The sequence below is a fragment of the Trichosurus vulpecula genome, chromosome 9 (genome assembly GCF_011100635.1).
Source record: "Trichosurus vulpecula isolate mTriVul1 chromosome 9, mTriVul1.pri, whole genome shotgun sequence".
NCBI lineage: Eukaryota > Metazoa > Chordata > Mammalia > Diprotodontia > Phalangeridae > Trichosurus > Trichosurus vulpecula.
This window is the reverse complement of record NC_050581.1, coordinates 881,897-907,461: the sequence shown is the minus strand read 5'-3', so window position 1 is coordinate 907,461 and position 25,565 is coordinate 881,897. Positions and strand designations below refer to the sequence as shown.

The 25,565-nt window shown below is 48.4% G+C and overlaps 1 protein-coding gene across 5 annotated transcripts; it reads left to right on the top strand.

Moving 5' to 3' along the window:
* Positions 1-5,013: 5,013 nt before the first annotated feature.
* Positions 5,014-22,984, top strand: SRRM2 (serine/arginine repetitive matrix 2). Of its 5 annotated transcripts, none has more exons than XM_036738834.1 (15): positions 5,015-5,260; positions 8,807-9,077; positions 9,836-9,943; positions 10,292-10,456; positions 10,667-10,744; positions 11,217-11,279; positions 11,365-11,397; positions 11,576-11,626; positions 11,836-11,928; positions 12,619-12,829; positions 13,213-20,156; positions 21,072-21,362; positions 21,635-21,748; positions 21,900-22,007; positions 22,384-22,984. In XM_036738834.1, exons 2-15 carry the CDS (start codon positions 8,836-8,838, stop codon positions 22,391-22,393), a joined length of 8,511 nt encoding a protein of 2,836 aa, XP_036594729.1. In that variant the 5' UTR covers positions 5,015-5,260; positions 8,807-8,835; the 3' UTR covers positions 22,394-22,984. The 5 variants fall into 5 exon arrangements, with proteins under 5 accessions (XP_036594730.1, XP_036594731.1, XP_036594729.1 ...); XM_036738832.1 differs by having other exon boundaries at positions 5,016-5,260; positions 21,897-22,007; XM_036738833.1 differs by having other exon boundaries at positions 5,016-5,268; positions 21,897-22,007; positions 22,384-22,983.
* The last annotated feature ends 2,581 nt before the right edge of the window (positions 22,985-25,565 follow it).

Sequence of the window (25,565 nt, the reverse complement as noted above, 5' to 3'; positions counted from 1 at the left end):
CCAAAGGATTGCCCCCTGGTGGCCCTTTAAAAAGCAAGCTTATACTATACTCTCTAGAGATTCAGGTGAGACATGAGGAGACATAAGCTTTCAGGAGTACAATCTCTGGCAGTAGAGAAGAGATAGCTATAGAAGAAAAAAAGGAAAGTGTGTCTCACTTTAGTGGGGGCAGAGGAGATTTCTCTCATTGTCCCCCTTCCCACGGGCTATGGCGTCTTGCATGAGAACTACAGTTGAACGTCAGTGTAGGAAACACCAAACCCAATAGAAAGTAGGCCCAGACGGTGAAGACATGAAAGTCGAGAACTTTGAGGAGTATGAGTTGTGCATTGATAAAGGAATGAGACTTAGTTGTGGAAGGCTGAACTGCAGAGACGAACAGACCCAGGGAGTTTGGCTGAATGAATGACTTGTCCAGGAGAGATGCTGCATCTCAGGAGAACAGTATGGGGGCTCCAAAAGGAAGAGGCCATGAGAAACCTGCAGTGCTGGAGGTACCTGGACCACATGTGTTCCTTAGGTGTTTGCCTCTCTGCTGAGGTACTCTATAGGAGTACCCATTCTTCCCACTGACAATATGTGAAGTTGTGGAAGACTGAGCTCCAGGTTTATGGGGGAATGTTTTGTTACAATTGTTCTTCTGATGTTATCTCAAGAGATGCCTCTGCTTTGAGCTAAAGGTACCTACTGGCTGACCATTAAAGGTAAGTGCACTGGTGGGGGTGGTGAGCTGTAGTTTTAGGATTACACACTCATAGAATACCTTGAACCTCGAGGGTAGTTATCTCCCTGGACACTCAACCTGAAAATGTGGGATTTGAGGGGTAGCCCAGAGAAGGGAGGTAAACTAGTGTTAAGGATGAGGCATAAGGTATCGACTACCCAAAGTTCAACCTCCTATAAAGTACTGCATCTACCTCTAAGAGCTTGATCTCCCACTACTTCATAAGATTCTATATTTCACCCAAAGAGCCTTTCTCACAGCTATCTGAACACATCTTGCAATTTCTCTATTTCTATGAAGTTCTTTCTTCCTGCAGTGTAAACATCCTGAGAGCAGCAAGAGGTTCTCTTTTGGTTTTGTATCCTCAGCACCGAGGACAATGCCTAGAACTTGCTGGGGCAGTCAGTTAGTCAATTGGTCAATAAATGTTTATTAGATGCCTACTATGTATCAGGCATTTCCTAAGTGTTGAGGATACAAAAACAAAAAAGAAGGAAAGACAGTTCTTACCCTTAAGGAACTTAGTGGCCTAATGGAAGAAGACAACACACAAAAGGAAGCTGAAAAGAGGGAGTGGGAAAGTATGTAGGGGGAAAGATACCCAGGCATGGGGAGGTGATAGATTTCACTCCAAAAGAGAGCGGCTGGTGGGAAACAGAGAGATGGCCGGCTTGGGAGGCCTCTTCAAATGGAGGTTTTGGGAAGAGCTATTTGCTCTGACTTCCAGCCCTCCTTAGAGGAGCATAGGGTACTGTGGGTACTCATGAGGTGTTGAGTGTCCATAAACGCTGGTTGATTAATTGATTAGAATCCTCATCTCCAGCTAACAAAATCCAACTCATCCCTCTCGTAGCCACTCAGTAAAGGGTTGGTCGAGGGATTCCCCACACTGGTGAAATCACAGCTTTTGAAGTATTTGAGAAAGTTACAACCTAAATATGTGATATTACTAAGGTACAATAATACAGTATTATGATGCTGCCTACTGAGTGTGTCTTCTGTGATAAATCCTTTGTGTGAAAAGGCTATCATGGGGGGTAATTAGTTCAAGGGTCAGGTATTTTTGAGTTTATGATTAGAATACATCCCTGAAGACTTTCTCATTCCCAATTGAACGTTCAATTCAACAAACATTTATTAAGCTCTATCACGTAGGGGGTACTATAATAAGTACAGGGTGCTCTACAGAGATAAATTCAAGACACAATTCCTGGTCTCAGGGACCCCATAGTCCAGAGAAGTGTCTGTCAGAAGCCTTTGAGTCATATCAAGCTCTTACTACTTACTAGCTATGTGAATTTTTTTGTCACTTAGGCCTCTGAGCCTCAGTTTCCTTATCTGTAAAATGGGGATAACCATACTTGTATCAACTACTTCACAGGATTTTTTGTGAGGAAAGTGTACTGTAAACATAAAAACACTATGAAAATGAATTTTCAGAGGCTTTCTCTTGATTATGATCAAGGTTCAAACTCATTTGCCTATCACTCAAGGTCCTCTACAATCTGGTGACACTACCTTCTCAGTTTTATATAGTGCGAGAACATGGTGGATGGATTGCTGTTAGGAATCCTGAGTTTGAAACCTGGCTTTGCCATTTATTAACCTTGTGACCTTGGACATCACTTAATCTCTTTAGGTCTTAGTTTCCTCATCTACAAAATAGGGCAGGAGGATAGATTAAAATGCTTTTAAGTTCCCTTCCAACTCAGATCCTATCAGTTCTCTATAATCTTACTTCACTTCAAACTGTTACAACACTTTTGCTCCCCTCCTTGGAATACCTTCTTTCCACTTCTTCACATTTAACTTCCTACCCATGCTGTAAAGGTCAATCCAGACACTATCCACTCCAGTACAATTTTATCTCCATGCAGGAGCACCTGATTCAAACAGATAATGCCACAATTAGATCAGTTTGGTTTTTTTTTGGGGGGGGGGTAGGAAGGGAGTTGTTTTTGTTTTGTAACAATGGCAGATTTATCTGCTCAATTACATTTGGCTTAGTCTATTATTACGACTAGCATTCCGGAAACATACACCAGGTGAAAGTGGGAGGAAAGAGTCTAGAAAGCATGCTGGCAGAGAAAAAGCAAAGCCTGGGATTAAAATTTTGCAACAGACAAATTTCAAATAGCATTGAAATGCTTTATGTTTATTATTTCCAAACCCAAGAGGAAGCCTCTTCTAGACTCTGTACAGAATCTCCTTACTAAGAGTAGAAAAGACATTTTAGTGAACAAATATCACTGTCTTATGACTCATTTGATATTAATATTTAGAGATGGTATTTGTCAAGGAATCATATGATTTTTGGGGGGGTGGGCGGGTGATTGGGGTTATAAGTGACTTATCCAAGGTCACACAGCTAGTACATGTGTCAAGTGTCTGAGGCCGGATTTGGACTCAGGTCCTCCTGACCCCAGGGCCGGTGTTGTACTCACTGTGCCACCTAACTGCCCCCGGAATCATATGATCTTAACCTGGGCTGGGAGCACTCCTTACAAGAAAACTGAATCTATGCTTCTTTGGATCAACAGTAGACAAAGTGGGATCTTGAATTCTCTGCACCTTTCAGTCAATTTTGTGACTGTGAAGGTGAAATCTACTGTGTAAAATTGTTCAAGAGAGCTTCTTGGTTCCCTTCTATTTTTTTTTAAATTAAGGACACCCTCTAAATGTGTATAGATCAATCTCCTATTTTATAGAGATGGGAAAGTAATTTCATGTTTGTCCTTGTATTCTCAGCACCTAGGTAGTACTTTGCACATAGTAGGCGTCTAATAAATGGCTGTTGAATTGAGAAGCTGCTATTTCTTGATCATGTTTTCTGGTAATGATACCATCCCTGATCTTTTCCATTCTTTCTCTCTTTGAGGTATCTTTAAAAATTGACCCTTATGTAACTGTAGCACTTCCATTATGTTTTTCTTCCCTGTGAAATGATGACAACTCACATTTCTATATCACTTAAAGATTTCCCTCAGGGCAGCTAGGTGGCACAGTGAGTAGAGCACCAGCCCTGAAGTCAGGAGGACCTGAGTTCAAATCCAGACTCAGACACTTGACACACTTACTAGCTGTGTAACCTTGGGCGAGTCACTTAACCCCAATTGCCCTGCTTTTCCCCCTGAAAAAAAAAAGACTTCTCTCAACAGCCCTTTGATGATGTATGTACTTAATACGCGTGGATGGAGAAATATCAAGGATCTTTAATTTTGTGTGGAAGCAGGTCATAACCTCTTGTCAGTTCAAGACATGGATTTCCAGGGTTCCTGCGGCCAGCTGGTGGGTGGCAGGTGTCTGCGAAGGTGGCTAGGACGGCCTGCGGACAACACTCACCTGGACGTTGCTCACAGCTTTTACGCCTCACTGGGACACGCCAGACGGGCTCCTTGTGCCTCTGAGAACCCGGGGTGATGTCTGATGCGGCCTAAAACAGGATTTCGTGGAAGCCTGAGGGCATGGCCACTCTCCTTTTACATGTCAGGAACTGAGGCCCAGACTAGGAGTGACTCTCCCAAGGCCACGCAAGGAATAAGTGTTAAAGTGAGCATTTTATGTATTGCACCAGATTGCCTGAATGACACACAGATAGCTGCTGGGGGCCGGTGGGGCACTTCCCTCATTACGGGGACTGCTCTAGAAAATCATGGTTTAAGCCTGCCAATTCTCTGTTATTTTCATCAAGTACACCCTGGATAGGTTTGTAGACCATTCCCATAAACTTTTCACCCAAGTGAATTATGGGTAAAGGGCGATGAGAGTCGGGCCATCGCCTCTCAAGATGGCGACAGACAAAATGGCAAGCCCATCCCCCCCACCCCCCTGTTCCTGGGGTGATGCTAACACACAAATTTCCTCTCCCCTCTAAAACTACGACTCCCAGAATTCCCCTGGGGATAGAGGAACTGTGGTTTAGGCCTTCTCAATGCCTTATGGGCATCCTATTGATGTGGCGTTAACACAATACTCCCTTTCCCCCCAGTGGCCAGCCTCCAGAATACATTTCCGCTGCTTTCCTTACTGCGCGCACCTCCCAACCCGAAGTGCACGACGGGAGTCGCAGTGAGTTCCTGGTGGTATTAAGCAGACGTACGTGCTCACGGGACTACACTTCCTTCAAAGCATCGCGATGCGAAAGTTTGCAAGGGTGGCAGTCTCGGGGGGGTAAATAAAGAAAAAAGACTGGAGGCTGGCGACTGCGCGGACAACCAGAATAAAGAGCGTGGGAAGAGGGCCTCAGACACTACGCTTCCCGGCGATCCCCGCGGCGTGCGTGCGTGCTGACGTCCTCTGTTAGTCGTGCTGACGTGCAGCGCGGCCCAGGCGGGGTGCGAGTGGCGCAGTCGGAGCCCGCTGCGGCCCCCGAGGAAGCGAGGAGGCGGTGGCGGCTGTGGCAAGGCAGAAGAGGAGGCAAGGCGAGGCAGCGACTCCAGGCCCCGGAGGACCCAGGACCCCGCAAAGCAGTCGCGGAAGAATTCCCCCCCTCCCCGACCCGGCGGGCGGAGGCGGAGGAGGAGTCGTCGGCGGCGGGTGAGCGGGTGAGAGAGAGCCGGGCGGTGGGGGGAGGGGCGGCCGCGCGGTGGCCCCGGCGCGAGGCCAGGCGCGCGGAGAACCGATCAGGCCGCACACGCGCACGCGCGCTCGCCGCCTCGCGCTCGCGCTTATTCCTTCCTTACTTTTTTTCAATCCCCTTCTATTTCCTCACTTCCCCCTTTTCTCGTATCCGACCCTGACGCGCGTACTCCTCTTCCCCCCCACCCCCTCCCCCTCGGCTGCGGCGCGCGTCGCCAACCGAACGCGGTCTCGCGCGCGCGGGGGAGGGGATGTGGGGGGAGGGGTGGTGACTGAGGCTCGAGGGACGGGTGCGCGCTTCTGTAACTAACCCCCCCTTCCCGTTCCACGTGCCAGTTGTGGAGAGCGGTATGCCCGTGACTCCGACCTGTGGCCAAACCCTTCCCCTCCGAAAGGAAAAAATTGTGTTCCCCCACACCTTCCGGTGGGGGAGCCGGGCACTCTAGTAGGCCAACTCCGACGCTCCCCTCCCCGCTCATTTTTCCTACTCGGCCCCTTCGGCCTCCGCGTAGGCCCTGGACCCCCTCCCACCCTCCCTCCTCGCGCGGCGTCTTCCCTCTCCCCAGGTTCCTCTTAACCCTTCGCCTTTCCTGTCTCGGCCCTCCCATCAGCTGCTTGCTGCCCCCTTGTCCACCCGTTATGTTTGTTATCGGTCCGCGAAAGAGAGCCAACGTTTCCGAAACCTGTTTTACCTCTTTATCTGCCATCTTGGAGGGCTTCTTCCCTGGCCTGCAGAATTGCCAAAAACGTGTGTTTCGGTGGCCTTTTGTACTACTGGGCACGCCAAAGAGCGTTTAAAATTGAACTGGAAAGCCTCTGCCTTCGCTGCCGTAGGTCTCGAAAAGGAGGCATGCGAAAATATGCGTTCAGCCTAGCTGTGAAGATTATGCTACTTTCCCTCCTTTTTTGCTATAAACGAGCTACTGTGTGCTAACCTGTGGGGGTACAAAAGGAGGCAGAAGAGCCCGTGCCCTCCAAGAGCTCACAATCTGATTGAGGTCTCCCTGAGAATAGGAATGACAAGGGAGACCGCCCAGGGGGGATTTGGGAAGCCTGGGTTCCTGTGGCTAGTTGTGTGACCTTGGGCGAGTCACTTCTCTTTCCATCTCTAAAATGAGGGGTGGATTAGATGAGCTCTGAGGTTCATCTCTAACATGATTCTTTGTGGATTCCCTTTCATTACATGCACAGTTATTTTTCCTGACTTGCTGCTCTCCATTATAATCATCTAGTGCCGTTTTATAGCTCCATGTTGCTGTTCTGATCAGTCAGAAATAAGATTTTTCCCAACTTCAACGGCTTTAATGTAGCTCTGAAGCTAATTCATGTGTCCTTTTCCCAGGCCCGTTTGATGTATCCTGGTAACCTCTTCTTTCCCCTGTTATGCTTTTACTTGTAGATCCTTTTCTTTTAGTCCTTTGGTGGCCTCTGATTTTTTTTTTCTGTGGCTCTCTTGAGAGATTCCCTACAGTGACTCCTTCGTACCTTTTTCCATAAAGGCCCTCCACAATTCATAAAACCTTCAGATTAATCATAATGTTGTCTGTATGTCCCTTCTCCCCCCACATTCCCACTGCCCCTAACCCTGCAGTCTTTTCTTACACCCACCCTTTTCTGAGCACTGCTTTGGATGTGTGTCGTGTCCCCCGCCCCCAAGGGCTTCCTTTTACAGTTTTCTCTCTCTTTCTCAGTGATTCTTCTCTATTATTTCCTGAAACGAAGTCACTTGGTTTTCTCTCTCTAGGGGAATGGAAGGGAGTTTGGGTGAAATGGTATGGAAGTGTGGGTGAGTGAACAGAACTGCAGGACATTGGGAGAGAAGTGGAAATGAGAGCAAAAGGGAAAAAGAGGGCTTGGGCTTTTGGGGAGTGAGGAGAGGGACGAGAAGATGACAGGATAGGGTTCTGGACTATTGGGGAAGCCTTTCATTTAAAGTTTTCCTGTTCCTTTTCTCCTGTTTTCATTTGCCTTGCTTCTCCCCTTTCTTGCCCCTTCTCATTTCTTTGCTCTGGTTTTATCATCCTCTTTTGCTTTTTGCCTTTTCCGTAAGGCTTGGAGGCAAGGAAAAACCCAGGCCTTAAGGGTTTGCCCCTTTTTTCAGAGTAAGTAGAGTTCTTGGGCAGGTCTTTCCTCTTTCGAATCTCTTTCCTACATTGTCCTTTACTTCTTTCTAGCATATATTATCTACAGTTCTACGTATTTAGTTCCCTTGCTTCTACCCTAGTCTTTACATTTTTTCCCCTGTACTTGGGGCTATACCTTAGTTGACTACTTAGGATTTCTCTTCTTTGATTCTTTCTCTCCTTAGGACATTTTGGAAAGGTGGGAGAAAGGAACAGGGTATACAGGGAAACAATTTAAGGGAGGGGGCATGTGATAAGGAAATGTGGTAGGAGGAAGGTCATGCCAGGGAAAGAACAGTATGATAGGTCAGAAGTTTGAGGGGGGAGTAAGAGGTAGGGGACAGTGATTTGAGTAAGTGATTATAGAATTAAAATACTCTTGGAAGTGAGAGATGGTAAAACTGAGGATATTTGGGGAATGAGTGTGTAGAAAAAGGTCTTCTGATTAAGAAGGGATGAGACAGGAATGCAGTAGAGAAATTAAGGTAATTGGTATTGTGGGGGGAAAAATTTGGGGGAGGGATTAGTTTTTCTAAGTCATAGGTAGGATTCCATGTGAAGAAAGTTAAGTAGAAAATTGAGTAAGTTGACTAAGAAATTGAAGGTATTTGGTTTATGGCTATGATATTATACTGAGAGGCTATATGAGGCTAGGAATGTGAAAATGGTGGTGCTAAGAGGGGCGATGTTGACTGAAGGAAGAGTACCTATTCCGGTACTATATTTCATATGGATGTTGGCCTTTAGCTCTTGTCTGGGACTACACAGAGCATTTCTGTTTATCCCAGTAATGGTTTCGTCTACTTGATTTTCTAGAACCTTGAGCCTCTTACAAGATGACTCTGTGGTGTTGTAAATCCCTGTTCAGACCTCAGCTTACATTTTTGAAGGGCCCTTGGTGACTCGGGGGTGTGGGAAGTTTTTGTGCCTCTGAAATTTATGCCTTGTGTGTGTGGTGCCCTCTTCTGGAGGCCACAGTCAGCTCCCAAAGGTTTGGAGTTAGTGTTGGTTGTCGGTACTGAGACCAGAGGTAGCTACAAGGACTGATAAGATCAGAAGAATGTGAGTCCCTGTTGGTTGTGGAGGAATAGGCCGGAAACGGGCAATCTGGAAGGGATCCAGGTCCGTGGCGAATGTAGAATGGGGGGTGGGGGGGGCTGTCTCAGTAGGATGGAAGTTTGGGGAAATGGAGATAGTGCAGGAAGGGCAAAAGAGAGGCTGTTGTAGAAAAAAAAGCAAATGATGAGGGCGGAGGAAGCGCAGAAGCTTTGGAGGTGGCAAGGGTCTGCGGATGTTACAGAGAAAGAGATAGGGATGAAAGAGAAACAAGGACTTTGTGTGGGGTCCGGGGCCTGACCCGTGTCTCCCCGCTCGCCTTCAGGAGCGGCGGTGCCCCCTGGGCACGGGGCCATGTACAACGGGATCGGGCTGCCGACGCCCCGGGGCAGCGGCACCAACGGCTACGTCCAGCGCAACCTGTCCCTGGTGCGGGGTCGGAGGGGCGAGCGGCCTGACTACAAGGGCGAGGAAGAACTGCGGCGCCTGGAGGCTGCCCTGGTGAAGCGGCCTAACCCTGACATCCTGGACCACGAGCGCAAGCGGCGCGTCGAGCTGCGATGCCTCGAGCTGGAAGAGATGATGGAAGAGCAGGGGTGAGGGGAGGGCTGGGGGAGAGCTAAAGGCTGAGTGGTTGAAGAGCAGGAGGGAGCTGGGAGTGAGATTGAAGTACAGTGCTGGAGGCTTAGGATTGGTTGAAGAGGATGTAAGGAGGAGTTGGGGAAATGAGTAGGGAAGAGTTAAGTGACAAGTTGGGAATGTTGGGGAAATGACAGAAGAGTTGTGGTTTTATGGAGTATTGGGAACAGAGGGGAGATAAGAGAATGGGGAACTGAGTTTTTCAAATTGATTCTTAGAATGTGGGGGACAAGGGGCATTAGGGGAGAAAATATAACAGGTGTAGCGGATAAGCAGGTGTTGGTTTAGATAAAGCAGTGTAGGAAGGTGGCTAGGGTTGGGGTACGAATTGAAACAAATCTTAGGGATAGCTACAAAGTCACGAGAGATTGCGAAAAAGCGAAAGGGACTGGGGTTAAGTGGAATGCTGACAGGACAGGAGTGTGAAGGGAAGAAAGGGACAGAATAGATAGAATTTGGAACTGGGTAGTGTGTGGAAAATGTAGGCATCGAGGGGGAGGGAGCACTTAGAGATTGAGAAACTTGTAGAGTATAGTTAGATGGAAGATTGGGGAGCAGGATCCTTTGGGTGTCAGAGTGAAAGGTTTGTGTGTGTGGAGAGGAAAGGGTGTGTGTATGGGGGGAACTCAGACCCTGTTGGAAGACAAAGGGAATATTATATAGGACCAAGGGGGGATGACTTGTCAACCTCTAATCAGAGGAGTTTGTGCTGCAGGTACGAGGAACAACAGATCCAAGAGAAAGTGGCGACCTTCCGACTCATGTTGCTGGAAAAAGATGTGAACCCTGGGGGCAAGGAGGAGACCCCAGGGCAGAGGCCTGTGTGAGTATTTTGTCCCTCTTGTGGACTTTTTAGCCATTACACTTCTGTGCCTGTCTTCATATCTATCGCCAAACTTGGCTTCTCTTGTACTCCGCTCTATCCTTCCAGAGGCTACTACTGGTCCTGCTTCCTGTACCTACTAAGCTCCTGTCTGTGGTATTACCCTTTGCTTTATTGTAAGAGGGCCTTTTTCTTTAATCTGTTACGTTGTCTTGTCTTTTTCTAGATCCGCTTTTCACACATTTTGGTGCTTTCTCTTTCTTTACCCTTTGTTTCCAACCTCCCCAGGCTCCCAGTCCCAGCTTTGCTTCAGTCCAACCTTTGACCTTGATTTCTCTTTCTCTGCAGAGTAACTGAGACTCACCAGCTGGCAGAGTTAAATGAGAAAAAGAATGAGCGGCTCCGTGCTGCCTTTGGTATCAGTGACTCCTATGTTGATGGTAGCTCCTTTGACCCTCAGCGTCGTGCTCGAGAGGCCAAGCAACCAGCTCCAGAACCTCCTAAACCTTACAGGTACTCAGAAGATACAGGTGTTCGTATGTTAGACTCCGTTTCTATCTGTCTCTTTTTCTCTAAGCCAAGGTATTCTACCCTAGTTTTGCTTGAGAATATTCTTTCTGAAATTCTTGCATTTTGATCTAGGAGCCTATTTTTCTCTTGGGGTACAAGTGTCCCAGGCAACTGCCCTTGTTAACAATTTTACTTTCTTCCTCTACTTTCTAGTCTTGTTCGGGAGTCTAGTAGCTCACGTTCTCCTACCCCAAAGCAAAAGAAGAAGAAAAAGAAGAAAGACAGAGGCCGGTGAGTTATGTTGAGAAAGGTGACTTTTTTGAGATAGTTAGGGAAAGCTTATTCTTGTGCTGCAAAATTGGGTGTGGCTATCAGTGACCCTGAGCTCTAGGGATGAGATATTAAGTGGTGTCAGGTTTAGTCTTTATAGGCTGAACTAGAAAACAGTATTTGGATTTCTCTCATAAAGTTGGGACTGAAGTGGGGGTGTTTTTGTTTATGAATGGAGATCAAAATCTGGAGCTTTTTTCACCTAGAGCTAATAGGCAGGGTATCAGGGAACTGTTCATTTAGTATCTATTTATGAAGTATTTTTAGGGGTTTCTTTTTATCTTTTGTCTCCTTGAGAATTAGAAGGTACAAATAGACCAGAGATCATTGAGAAGGTGTGTTTTTGGGGGCAGTATGAATGGAGAGGGTGGATCATGGCGGAATGTTGAAGGTGTGACCCATCCAGTGACTTTGCTTCTGAATACATCTTTAGCAGGTCAGAGAGTAGCTCTCCTCGAAGGGAGAGAAAAAAGAGTTCAAAGAAGAAGAAACACAGGTATGAGTCCTGGGCATTTGACATGATTGGGGACCATGAAAAAACCTTGGGAAATAGATGTTAATTTTTATCTTTCTACTTAAAGGTCAGAGTCTGAGTCCAAGAAACGGAAGCATAGGTGAGAGCTCATCTTATCTTGTAGGGGTAACTGGTGGCATGGGCTTTATTCTCTTTTTGTTACCCTATAATCTTTAGGTGTCTTTCGGTGGAGACTCACCAGACTGTCAGTAAACTGTTTCCAGTTTCTGTCGTTTATTCTGTTTTTTTCTTATTAATTTCCTTATTTATATTCTCAGATCACCTACTCCAAAGAGCAAACGCAAATCTAAGGACAAGAAACGGAAACGGTGAGTTGATTATGATTAGGGAAAAGGGAGTTTCGGGAACTAAAGTTAGGATATCTGGATGCTTGTGCTTGAGGAAAAAAAAAATGCCTGACTTGTGGGTAGTGATGTTGGTGGCAGGAAGACACCTAATTTGAGAGGTGCAGAACCAAGGTACCACATGTAGGAAACATCAACATTCTTGGCCATACTCATATCCCCTTCTCTTTAAGGTCTCGAAGTGCGTCACCTGCTCCAAAGAGCCGCCGGGGTCATCGTTCAACCTCAGCTGACTCTGCCTCATCTTCTGACACCTCCCGCAGTCGGTAAGGGGTGGTCCAAGAGGAAGGGAGGGAATGGGTCTAATGGGTTAATTAATTTAATATTTATTGAGCGCCCACGGTGTGCTAGGCGCTGCACAGAGCATTCCGAAGACACGGTCCCTGCCCTCTAGGAGCTGACAGGCTAAAGCGACAGGATGGACAGACATATACATATCCCCATCTCTTTTTGTTGTTTTTGTTATTTTTTTTTTGTTTTGTTCTGATGTATATGGACTGCCAGGCTAGGGGGGGTGGGTGGTTTGTCAGCAGTTCCCTGGGGGAGGAAGGAATCCTTACCCTGGCCTGCTTAAACAGGGAAGGCTTCCTGGAGGAGGTGGGTTCAGAGGTGAGTTATAAAATGAGTTGGGGGGTAGGGAGTGGAATGGGTGGAGGGCATGGGAAAGCCATTCCCAGGTGGTGGGTATGGTCTGGGTGGGTTAAATAAAGGGTCCGAGGGAGGGATTGTCTTGGGAAACAAGGGAGTTAATACAAGCCAGGGAAGAACTGATTTCCAGTTTGAATGTAGTTTGAATCTTCTGGTTAGAACAATGAAAAGACTAGGAGAGAACTTGAGAAAATAGGTGATATGGTCAAAGAAGTATGGGTAGATGAAGAGGGAGATGGGGAGGGGGCCTTCTCTTCTCCCACTAGCTGATTCTCCATCTTCTCCCCTTCCCCAAATTCCTTGCATAGGTCTAGAAGTGCTGCAGCTAAATCCCGTACAACCACCTTAACTCATCGAAGCTCCTCTCCTGCTACGCGTCGTCATGGAGAGGGAGATGCTCCGCCCAGGGAATCTGCAGCCATCAGCACAGAGCGAACCCACAGCCCTGAGCTGCCGCCTCCTACCCAACAGTCTAGCAGTCCTCACGAGGACAAAGATAAAGAAAAAGACAAGAGGGAGGTAAGTTCCTAAATGGAATTATCATTGAAGTTCTAGGATTTAGAAAATGGGTATAGGAGCAATTGTAAGAAATGAGAGTCTTTGAATTCTTGAAGTTTGCAGTGGGCACATGGGATGAAAGTTATTAGGGAGATCAGGATCTGGTGGAATTGGGAGGTAAGGGCTAATGACGTACTGTTGTTAAAAATAATACTTTAAAGTATAAAATTGTATGTGCTTTATTTTTTTCATATTCTATATGAGCGTAAAGTTATAACTTAGAAGAGAGAAGTGACTAGTTAGAGACACTTAAGGATGGTAGGGAAAAAAGGTTTCTTCAGAAAGCATGTTCTGAAATTTTGGTGTTTATGCATTCCCATCCCTACTTTTTCTTCTAATCCCAGAAATCTGCAACCCGAACTAGCCCCTCCCCGGAGAGGAGCAGCACAGGCCTAGATCGACCTGCCCCTACCCCGCTCCTTGCTGAGCGAAATCGCAGTTCCCCGGAACCCCCTGCAGCAACTCCCCAGAGTCAGGAGCCAGTGAAGCCCTCAGCTGAACCCTCCCCATCCCGGGGTCACTCACCCCCTAAGTCTCCCGAGAAACCTACCCGGTCCTCTTCCTCAGAAAGCTGCCCAGCGTCTCCTCAACCAGCCAAAGCTCCCCGACATGGCAGTTCCTCACCTGAAAGTCCCCCCAAACCTGTACCAGCTCCTGCCCCTCGCCGGGAGCTTTCTCCCTCCCCTACAACCAAGAGCAGCCGTTCACGGGGACGTGCAAAGCGGGACAAATCAAGATCTCACACACCCACCCGTAGGGTGGGAAGGTCTCGCAGCCCGGCCACTACTCGAAGGGGAAGATCACGGTCCCGGACCCCTAACAAGAGGGGTCGTTCTCGATCCAGGACCCCACAGTGGCGTAGGTCACGGTCTCCACAGCGCTGGGGGCGATCTCGAAGTCCCCAGAGGCGTGGCCGCTCCAGGTCTCCTCAACGGCCTGGCTGGTCTAGAAGCAGAAATGCTCAGAGGCGAGGAAGATCTAGGTCAGCAGCAAGGCGAGGCAGGTCACGCTCTAGATCCCCAGCTACCCGGGGAAGATCTCGGTCTAGAACACCAGCTCGAAGGGGAAGATCTCGCTCTAGGACACCTGCCAGACGGAGGTCTCGCTCCAGGACACCTGCAAGGCGGAGGTCTCGCTCTAGAACTCCAGCCCGTCGTGGTAGGTCTCGTTCCAGAACACCTGCTAGACGAAGGTCTCGTACCAGATCACCAGTACGAAGGAGATCTCGCACCAGGTCACCAGCCCGGCGAGGTGGCAGGTCCCGTTCCAGAACACCAGCTAGACGAGGTGGAAGGTCTCGTTCTAGGACCCCAGCCAGACGGGGTGGCAGGTCCCGTTCCAGAACCCCTGCCAGGCGTGGTAGATCCCGTTCCAGGACGCCAGCAAGACGAGGGAGATCTCGTTCCAGGACCCCAGCCAGACGAGGGAGGTCTCGTACTAGAACCCCAGTCCGACGTGGAAGATCTCATTCTAGGACACCACAGAGAAGGGGCCGGTCTGGCTCATCATCGGAACGGAAAAACAAATCAAGAACATCCCAGAGAAGAAGCAGATCTAACTCCAGTCCAGAAATGAAAAAGTCTCGTGTTTCCTTGAGGCGTAGCCGGTCTCTCTCTTCACCAAGGCCCAAAGCAAAATCTCACCTGTCCTTGAGGCGGAGCCGCTCTGGATCTTCTCCACGTCCTAAACTTAAATCTAGGACACCACCCAGACGAAGTCGGTCAGGGTCATCTCCCCGCTCTAAAGCAAAATCTAGAACTCCTCCTAGGCGCAGTAGGTCTGGTTCCTCTCCACGTCCTCAAGTTAAATCTAGGACCCCACCCCGGCGAAGTCGATCTGGATCCTCACCCTCAAAGCAGAAATCTAGAACTCCGCCACGACGAAGTCGTTCTGGGTCTTCTCCATGTCCAAAGAGGAAATCTAAAACGCCAACAAGAAGAAGCCGATCAGGTTCTTCTCCACTCCCCAAAGGAAAATCTGGAACTCCACCCAAACAGAATTCTGGATCAAGCCTGGTGACAAATGCAAAATCTAGAACACCCCCAAGGCGAAGCAGATCTGGGTCTTCACCTCATGCCAAGGGGGAATCAAGACGTAGCCGCTCTGGTTCTTTTCCTGGACCTGAGGTAAAATCTAGGACTCCGTCAAGACGTAGTCGTTCTGGTTCTTCTCCCCACCTGAAGATTAAATCTAGGACATCTCCAAGACGTAGCAGGTCTGGATCTTCCCCACGTCCTAGTGTGAAATCTAGAACTCCACCAAGGCGTAGCCATTCTGCATCTTCTTCTCCAAGCCCTAGTAGAGTGACTTCTAGAACACCACCAAGGCAAAGCAAATCAAGATCTCCCTGCCCCAAGGTGAAGTCTAGAACACCCCCAAGACAGAGCCATTCTCGGTCCTCTTCACCTGATACCAAAGTAAAGTCTAAAACACCACCAAGAGAAAGTCACTCAGGGTCCACTTCACCGTGTCCCAAAGCAAAATCTAAAACACCACCAAGGCAAAGCCATTCTCGATCAAGTTCACCATGCCCACAGAGTAAATCAAAAACTTCACCAAGTCTGAGTCACTCTGGATCTCATTCCCCTTGTCCCAAAGTGAAGCCTAGATCACCCCCAAGAAGGAGTAGATCAGGCTCTAGCTCTCCACAGCCAAAAGCAAAATCTCCAACTCCACCAGGTCATGCATCAGATTCATCTTCACCAAGTCCTGAAGAGAGAGCTAGAACATTGTTAAAACCTAGCTGCTCTGAATCTTCTCCATCTTTGAAAAGGACATCCCAGACACCCCCTCTGGGCAGCCGGTCTAGGTCTTCATCTCCCAGTCCTGAAGTGGCATCCATAACTTCATCAAGACAGAGAGCAGGATCTTTAAGTCCTAAGGTGAAATCTGTAACACCACCTCCACAGCAGAGCAGTTCCAGGTCTGAGTTTTCACCTTGTCCCAGAATGGACTCTAAATCTCCTCCAAGACTCAGTAGCTCTGGATCCTCTCCAGAACCAAAAGAGAAAGCTAGTTCACCTCCTAAACAGACTCTCTCTGATACATCTCCAGGACCAAGGGATAAATCTAGACCACCTTCTGTTCAAGGTAGCCCCGAGTCCTCACCATTGCACAAAGACATAACTAGGAGCTCTCCAAGGGAAAGAAATGGTTCAGAGTCTTCTCCAGAAGTCAAAGAGACACTACCCAGGCCACATCACATTGAGGTATCTGCAGAAATGGTAGAGAAATTTGAAATACAGTTAAACGAAAGCTTGCCTCATGTATCTCCAGAACTTAAAGATATAGCTGGAAGCATCTCTGAGACATCTCCAGAAATAAAAGAAAGCCCTGCTGTGCCTCTGGGGCAGATTCTGCCACAGCCATCTTTAGATGTGGCAGACATTCCAGCAGTGACCCAAGCCTGGACTGTGGTGTCACAGTCTCCAGAACACAAAGAACTACATAATATTGCATTCAAACAGCATAGTTCTGGATCTCCTTCAGAACTCAGAACAAACATCATTACAGAAATTAAACCTGCCTTATCCCCTGAAATCAATGAGGATTTAGCTGTTGCTTCCTTAAGTCAACTTGGGTCAGGTCCATGTCTCACTGTAAATGAGCAATCTAGAACATCTAGGCACAGCAGTTCTGAGTCATCTCCCGAAGTAGAGAAATCCAGAATGTTTTCAATTCAGAGCATTACTCGGTCACCTTGTGGATTCGATGGTGCACCAGATACACCCTTAAGAGGAAGAAGTGGTTCTGGATCTTCTCCAGAACTCAAAGATATACCTAGAACCCCATCAAGGAGGAGCAGGTCTGGGTCTTCTCCAGGACTTAAAGATGGGTCTGGGAGTCCCTCAAGACAGAGCCATTGTGGTTCTTCACCAGGAATCAAAGATATACCAAGAACACCCTCGAGGGGAAGGAGTGGATCAGATTCCTCCCCAGAATCAAAAATGCTCGATACACCAACCAGAAAAGGGAGTCATTCTGGATCATCCCCAGAACTGAACAACAAATGTCTGACACCACAAAGAGAAAGAAGCGGTTCAGAATCTTCAATAGAACACAAGGGTGTTCCTAGAACTCCACTTAGACAAAGCTCTGATTCTTCTCCAGAACTTGATGTAAAACCCAGAACACCTCCCCAGGGAAGAAGTGAATCTGATTCTTCTCCGGAACCCAAAGGTACAACTCAAACTCCAGTTAGGCAAAGGAGTCGCTCTGGATCATCTCCGGAGGCTGACAGCAAACCTCGACTAATTCCTAGACGCAGTAGATCTGTTTCCTCCCCAGAAGTCAATGATAAGCCAAGAGCTTCGCCCAGGGGTCAGAGTGGCTCAGAGTCCTCTCCTGAACCCAAAGCTGCTGCACCTCGGGCTCTGCTTAGGCGAAGCCGATCAGGTTCATCCCCAGCCAGTAAAGGGAGAGGAGCTTCACCTGCAGGGAGCAGCAGTTCTGAGTCTTCTCCAGAGCACCAACCAAAATCCAGAACTCCTCGTAGAAGTTCTAGGTCCTCTCCAGAGCCTAAGGCAAAATCTCGTACACCACCTCGGCGGCGTAGTTCCCGGTCATCACCTGAGCTGACTAGGAAGGCAAGACTTTCACGTCGAAGTCGATCTGCTTCATCTTCTCCAGCAGCCCGCTCCAGGACCCCTCCAAGACGCCACCGAAGCCCGTCAGTTTCATCCCCAGAACCAGCTGAAAAGTCAAGGTCCTCACGTCGTCGACGGTCAGGGTCCTCCCCAAGGGCTAAGACAGCTTCCAGAAGGGGCCGTTCTCCATCACCAAAGCCTCGGGGACTCCAGCGTTCCCGTTCCCGCTCAAGACGGGAGAAGACTAGGACAACTCGTCGTCGAGACAGATCTGGTTCATCTCAGTCAACATCAAGGAGGCGGCAGCGGAGTCGTTCAAGGTCTCGTCTTACCCGTCGACGGCGAGGAGGCTCTGGTTATCACTCTCGGTCACCCACCCGCCAGGAGAGTTCTCGGACGTCATCTCGGCGTCGACGAGGACGTTCTCGAACACCCCCCACTAGCCGCAAGCGCTCTCGTTCACGAACATCACCAGCTCCTTGGAATCGCTCTCGATCTCGAGCTTCCCCAGCTACTCATCGGCGATCTAGGTCAAGGACACCTCCAGTCACTCGGAGAAGGTCGAGATCTCGAACCTCACCAGTAAGTCGTAGGAGGTCACGGTCCAGGACATCCCCAGTTACTCGACGAAGATCTAGGTCTAGAGCATCACCAGTTAATCGTAGAAGGTCCCGTTCCAGAACACCACCAGTAACTCGCCGCCGATCAAGATCCAGAACACCAGCAAATCGCAGGCGGTCACGGTCTAGAACTCCACCAGTGACTCGTAGGCGATCCCGATCTAGAACACCTCCTGTGACTAGAAGGCGGTCTAGAAGCAGAACCTCACCAATTACTCGCAGAAGATCAAGGTCCAGAACATCTCCGGTGACTCGTAGAAGGTCTCGTTCACGTACTTCTCCAGTGACCCGAAGGAGATCCCGTTCACGAACCTCTCCGGTGACTCGGCGTCGGTCTCGATCTCGAACACCTCCAGTTATTCGGCGCCGCTCCAGGTCCCGGACACCTTTGTTAACCCGCAAACGTTCTCGAACTCGTTCACCACCTGCTATCCGCCGGCGTTCTAGATCCCGTACTCCACGAGGAGCTCGTGGCAAGCGTTCTCTGACTCGGTCTCCTCCAGCCATTCGACGGCGCTCTGCATCTGGAAGTTCCTCTGATCGTTCTCGGTCTGCCACTCCTCCAGCAACCCGGAATCATTCTGGCTCCAGGACTCCTCCTGTGGCTCTTAACAGCTCAAGAATGGGCTGCTTCAGTCGCCCTAGCATCTCACCAACTCCTCTAGACCGCTGTAGGACTCCCCCTGGAATGCTTGAATGCTCTGGCATTTCTGGGGCCTTGGGGAGCTCTAGAACACCATTATCTGTTCTGCAACAAGCTGGTGCCTCTATGCTTGATGGACCTGGTCCTAGAATTCCTGATCACCCTAGAACCCCTTCTGTGGCAGAAAACCATGCTCAATCTAGAATTGCTCTCGCCTTGACAGCCATCAGTCTTGGCACAGCTCGACCACCTCCCTCAATTACAGCTGCAAGCCTGGCTGCCAGAATGGCTCAAGTTCCAGCCCCTGTCCCCCTCATGAGCCTTAGAACGGCTCCAGCTGCAAACCTTGCTAGTAGAATACCTGCTGCTTCAGCAGCAGCCATGACCCTTGCCGGAGCTAGAACATCAGCTATGCCACCAGCTGTGAACCTAGCTGAATCTAGAACACCTGCAGCGGCAGCAGCCATGAATTTAGCCAGCCCCAGAACACCAGTGGCACCCTCTGCTGTGAACCTTGCCGATCCCAGAACACCTGCCGCTACAGCAGCTGTGAACTTGGCTGGAGCAAGAACCCCTGCTGCTCTAGCAGCCTTGAGTCTTGCAGGCTCGGGCACTCCACCAACTGCTGCAAACTATGCAGGTTCCAGAACACCACAAGCCCCAGCATCTGCAGGCCTCGTGGGTCCTCGGACTGCTCATGCTCCAGCACCTGTTAACCTCGCGAGCTCTAGAACACCTCCAGGTCTGGCACCTGCGAGCCTTGCTGGCTCTAGAATGCCACCGGCATTGTCAGGGGCAAACCTTACCCCTTCAAGGATGGCTCTCTCTGCCTATGACCGAGTCAGTGGGAGAACCTCACCACCCCATCTCGAGCGAGCCCGTTCTAGAACCCCACCTGGAATCCCAGGCTCTAGAACCCCACCCTCTGCCCCAAACCAATCTAGAATGGCTTCTGAGCGTGCTGGCTCTCCTCCTCCTCCCCCCCTTACCTCTCGAATGGCCCTGGCTCCTTCTCAGTCTATTCTCCCTCCACCTCAGGATCGGGCTAGGTCCCCCCTACCACCTGTTGTTTCAGACCAACTCCATTCCTTGTCTACCCAGACCCATCCTCTAGGAGGGTCTCAGCCCCAAGCCCCTGCTACGGTGGCAAAGACCATGCCTCCTGCTGGTGATTATAATGGCGCCCTCTCTGGTCCTGCTTCTGGAGGACCATGCTCTGATGGTGCAGAACCAATTTCTGCAGCTGGCTCCCAGCTGCCTTCCTCCCCACTGGCCAGCTTGCAGCCTGCCAAGGAGCGGAGGAGCTCTTCTTCATCCTCATCATCATCCAGCTCCTCTTCCTCCTCATCCTCCTCGTCGTCCTCGTCGTCCTCTGGATCTAGCTCCAGCGATTCAGAGGCCTCTAGCCTCCCATGTCAACCTGAGGTGGCGCTGAAAAGGTGAGAAAAGGTTGGGCTTTTAGGGAGGCATGGGGAGGGGAGCTTAGTAAAAGTTTCTTTTTTTTTTCCCACGTACTGTACATTTAATGGATGGTTAAATTGAAAGTCTGGAAATAATGTTGGGGAGGGCAAAAGTCTTGGAGAGTGCTGGATTTAGTTAGCTTGGATTCAAATTTCGGGGGGGTCTTATTAAACTACCTATGTAATCCTGGCCAAAGCAGTTTATCCAGGCCTGCTCCCTCATTTAAAATGAAGTTGGACTAGATGACATTTTAAGCTCCCTTCCAGCTCTGAATATCTGTTTTCCTAAGAGGGGAGGGTAAGCTATGCAAGGGAGGAGGGTCTTGGCTCTGTGGAGATGGGGGAAACTTAATCTTTAAGGTTGGGTGGTGGGGGGTACACAAAGTCTCCAAAGGTTTACTCTCTCGAGGGTAATGATAGTTTTCCATCTCTACAGAGGACAGAACTAGAGGAAATGGACTTAAATTTGCAGCAGGAGGGATGGCAGTTAGACCTCAAGAGGAACTCCCTGGGCTGGAAGGATCTTCAGAGGTCATCCTATCCCTCTCCCTGCCTCTAGGCAGGCCAGCCCCTTCCCCAGCCCATACACACAAGGGCTTCCCTCTTTCCAAGGAAGGAGATAACCCAGCCTTCCACACCTGAGCCAGGTTCTTGGATTCCTCTGTCAGGGATATCTTGAGGTTTAACCTTTTCTCTGTTGTGCTGTGGTGCTCCAACTTTGTGCTTATGTTAGCAGAGGTTGGAGGATACCAGCTCACTATTCTTCAGAGAATAAACACTTGGGGAGACTGAAGTCCGTTCAGTTACCCCTCCACTGCCATTCCTCTAGGCCAAATAAGGTAGGGTTGGGGTTGGGGCACTTCTCTATCTGACAAAAAAAATTTTTTCTCACAGGGTCCCTAGCCCCTCCCCAGCCCCCAAGGAGGCTGTCCGAGAGGGGCGCCCCCTGGAGCCTACCCCAGCCAAGCGGAAACGGCGCTCTAGTAGCTCCAGCTCCAGCTCTTCATCTTCTTCATCTTCCTCCTCTTCCTCTTCCTCTTCTTCCTCCTCCTCTTCATCCTCTTCCTCCTCCTCCTCCTCTTCATCTTCTTCTTCTTCCTCGTCTTCTCCTTCCCCTGCCAAGCCTGGCCCCCAGGCCTTGCCCAAACCTGCAAGTCCTAAGAAGCCGTCCCCTGGGGAGAGGAGGTGAGTACTGCTTAGGTTTTCAGGCCCTACCTATCCTGGGATGCCAGCTTCCTGCTTAATCTGTGTTGGGGGTATGAGTGAGTGGAAACATTGGAGTCAGGCTGCCTGGGTTCCAAGTTTTTTTTTATATAAACGCCATTAATATACTTATATGAAGGATTTGGGAAACCAGATTCAAGGCTAGTACCTGCTTATGGTGATATAGGTGATTAGGGAGAAGATAGAGAAGTGTTAGGGAGGGGGCCTTGGATGATTCCTCTATTCCCCCTTAGATCCCGAAGCCCCAGGAAGCCCATAGATTCCCTTAGGGATTCCCGTTCCCTTAGCTACTCACCTGCTGAGCGCCGCCGCCCTTCACCACAGCCCTCTCCGCGGGACCAGCATAGGTAGGAATTTGTGTTTTTTATTTACTGCCTCCCAATGGTATTGCCATTGGACTCCGCTATTCCCCTTTCCCATATCTCTAGTCTTGGGAGACTTAATATATGGGCTGGTGGTTCCAGGTATACCTCATACGTCTGCTTTGTATTACAGTAGCAGTGAGCGGGGATCCCGACGGGGCCCACGTGGGGATAGCCGTTCCCCAGGCCACAAGCGTAGGAGAGAGACACCCAGCCCTCGACCTGTTCGTCATCGCTCCTCCAGGTATGCACAAAAGGAGAATGTGGAAGGGTTTTCTTGAATCATAGGTTGTCAGAATTGGAAGAAACCTTAGTCTGACTTTCTCACTTTATAGATAAGGATTCAGGATGGGAAAGGAATTTGCTTAATCAAAGGTCATACAGCTTAGTTCGTGGTAGATTTGGGTCTAGAGTTCAAGTGTTCTGACTTTTGACTCTGACCCAGCCCAGGGCCCCTTCTAATGTACCTAGTTGTCTCTGTTCTTAAGCCTCAGTGAGTATCTTTTTTCTCTGTAGTATATATTCAGAACATTCCTTTCTTAGTTTCCCTCCTGATACTTTCATAGAAAATGTAACTGGAAGTTGGGATTTGAACTCAGTATCTCTCACTTCTCTTACAGGTCTCCATAATTCCTTTTTGGGGAAATCACATCGCACCCCAAGTCCTGGAGCCACAGGGAGCACCCCTCTTATCTCCCTAACAGAGCCGCAGGGGATGGGGACCCCCATCTGCCTCCCTCTCCTTTGAACTCTGGCAGCATCTTGGGGGGAGGTCCCCTTTCTTCCCCTCCCCCCTTTAATTTTTTTTTCTTTGTTCCTGTGAAATGTTGATCTCTGTGAGTTTTTTCCTGGTTCACGTGTTTTGGGGGGTTTGGGGTGGGAGGGTATGAGTAGGGAAAGGTACAGTTTTGGGGTTCCCCAACCTTGAGTTCACAATGACAGGAGGGAGCTGCTGCCCTCTTACCCCTCTCAGACTCCTGAGTTTACCAGGGGCTGATGGTTTGGAACTTGGGTGGAGGGGACTACAGGCAAGCTCCCTGGGGGGCAGGGTTAGATTGGAATGAGTTGGTTAGCTCCATGTGCCGCCCCCCCCCCCACCCAGATTGGCCATGGGCCCCTCCCCCCAACTTTTCTTCACGTTTCTTAAAGGCATTTTGGTTTTTTTTTAATCTGTACAGCGAGAGCGACTTTTTCTGTCGAATAAAAATGAGAAATGCAGGAGCTGGGTGTGGGGGTCTATTTATTTTTCTGTTCAAAGTGAAGGTGGAAGGACTGCATATCTGAGTTATTCAGCAGGGTAGGATGATGGGGAAGAGAAGTCAGAATCTCTAGCCCTTCCATACTGATTAAAGTTATCTCCACCACAGAGAGGTTTTTTTCTTGGAAGTGCTGGTCTGAAGTACTCTGGGTAGTTCCCCCCCTGCTGGACAAAAAGAAATTACAAGCCTTTTGGTGATAGCTCTTGGTGATTTCCCTTCTCTTCGAAGCCCTGCCTCTTTTCCTCTACCAGGAGGCATTTCTTATAAACCAGAAACAAGATGACAGGATAAAATTTTATATAGTCAGTGCTTTATTAAATGGCTTTGAGGGACTGTCATATGGAAGAATTAAAACTACTGTTCTAGGAGGGTAGAACTAAAACTATAGGACCATAGCATGACAGATTAGAGGGAGGTGGCTTTCAATAGGTTTAAATATGAGGACTTCGTAATAGGCAGTTAAGTAAACTACTTTGTTAACTTGTCGCTGAAAGTCTTGGGGGAGACAGCACAAAAACCCTGTGAGGTAGATATGAAATGTTCAGATAGATTAGCTGTATTCCCATTGGAATGATGATCCAGCTGAAACAACTCCCTAGCTCGTGTCAGTGCTGTGACTGACTTGGCTCATCCTGGGCCTTGTCCACTACCCTTTTCAGAGCTCCTCCGGAGCAATAGTCAATTTTGATTATGTGGCTTATCAGTGAACAATTTACATACGCACTCCCTAGTATGTGCATAAATTAAGAATGCCATGCTAATAGTGTATTAGTACGTGATAAAACCAAAAAATTAAAAAGATGTGTTAAGCATAGCAAACAAACTTTGTGTAGTGATAGAAATACTGTTTAATATGATTGAACATGCCTCATTCCTGAGAAATCCTGGGGATAGGGTAGACTTAGACAAGGAATTGAATCTTTTAATATTTTAATAAAACTGAAAGGTAGAATAAAAAATCCATAAATGTGCAAAACAGCTTTTCAGAAAGTAATATTTCTCAGTAGGTTATATACAATGCAACAACAAGCAGTAATAGGTAATTTCCTGTTTATATTTGGATATTTTAGTGGGTTTTTTTTTCCTACAAATGGGGTGATGTGGCCATGCTGTAGAAAAACTTTGACATTGTGTGGAGGATTGGAATGGGGAAAGACTGGGCAACAGTGAGGAGACCACTGCACCAATCCAGGAAAGATTTGATGATCCTATTAAGGTACAGGAGTTGCTAGCAATATTGTGGACTGAGAAGTGGGGCTTTGTAGTTAAGAGATGTGCAGACTGAGAGAGTGAGACATCTCAAGACAATGAAGTTGGAAATGAATGTGATTGGAAAGATGGTTACATCCTAGACAAAAAAAAAAATGGAGCTATACAGAAAAGAGGTGAGTTTGGGGAGAAAGGTAACATGAGATCTATAGTACAGATTATAATCCATCTATGGATGCTCATGCTGTCACTGTCCCACCCAAAATAAGGGCATGGGGTCTCGTACTGTCACAGACTATATAGCCTATCCTCCATAAGGCTCCTGCTGCAGTTAGATTTTGGGTGGTAAAGGGGCAGTGACTATATTGTGTAGAAAGAGAAGTGTTCAGAGCATGTAGGTGTGATTGCGTTGGAGATGAGCGAGCCCCTTAAGAAAAAGAGGCAACCTGTTTTCCCACTCTCCGATCTTAAATCCCTTGGGGGTTATGCTGGTACCCATCCTCCTAAGGGCTCAAGTGTTCTTCACTTTGGGATCATTGCTTTTAGAGAACTGAGTACCTAGAACTCTAAAATCTCGATTCTAAATGAGGTCAAATAAGGTGTATTCCATCAGTTCCTCCTGCACAGTGTTTCAGAACCATCTTTGGTTTCCTTATGTTGACTGCTACCCAGCTCATGCATCACTCTGGACTCAATTCTAGTTCACCTAGAACCAGCATAGATGAGGGAAGCAGAGTATGCATGATGGTCTATACCTCAGATTATATTGATCTTTTAGGTTAGAGGCCTTGAACTTAAGACCAGCCAAAGAACCAGATTGAAACTGGGAAATGCATAACAAAAATAGTATGATGTAGGGGTTAATTTATGATTTTCCAAGTTAATATGTAGTCCACAGGGACCCCTTTCTATTTGCCTTTTGATACTGATTTAGGTAGTAGCTAGGTTTCCAAGGCCTCCCAGGCAGTTGACAGTATAATTTCCCTAAATAAACCGTCAGTTCTGCAATCAGGGAATAACAGAGTCCTGTATCCATCACCTGCCAAGGGTCCTCAGGTCTGTTTCACTACGGCCACGGAAACGGCATGCAATCTGCCCAGAGGACAGGGCTGGGAGCACAATCTCGGGTGTATTTGAAATCTTGGAGAGGGAGACCAGGTATGTTTGATTATTACAAGGGAAAAGCTTGCGGTGGCAAAGAGAATTTAGAAGTACCTCTTGGGACACAGAATAGGGGAAGATTTGGGAACAAAATGAGAAGGAATCCAGTGTTAGGTAAAAATAAAAGGAATATTGGGGAGGAAGAGAGGCTCGAAAAAGAGGCCACAGGAAGA

Excerpts from the sequence above, each read along its gene's own strand:
- SRRM2 (XM_036738832.1), top strand. The coding sequence starts at position 8,836 with ATGTACAACGGGATCGGGCTGCCGACGCCCCGGGGCAGCGGCACCAAC. Across the intron at positions 11,280-11,364 it reads TCAAAGAAGAAGAAACACAG|GTCAGAGTCTGAGTCCAAGA; the intron begins GTATGAGTCCTG and ends TTCTACTTAAAG. Across the intron at positions 11,398-11,575 it reads TCCAAGAAACGGAAGCATAG|ATCACCTACTCCAAAGAGCA; the intron begins GTGAGAGCTCAT and ends TTATATTCTCAG.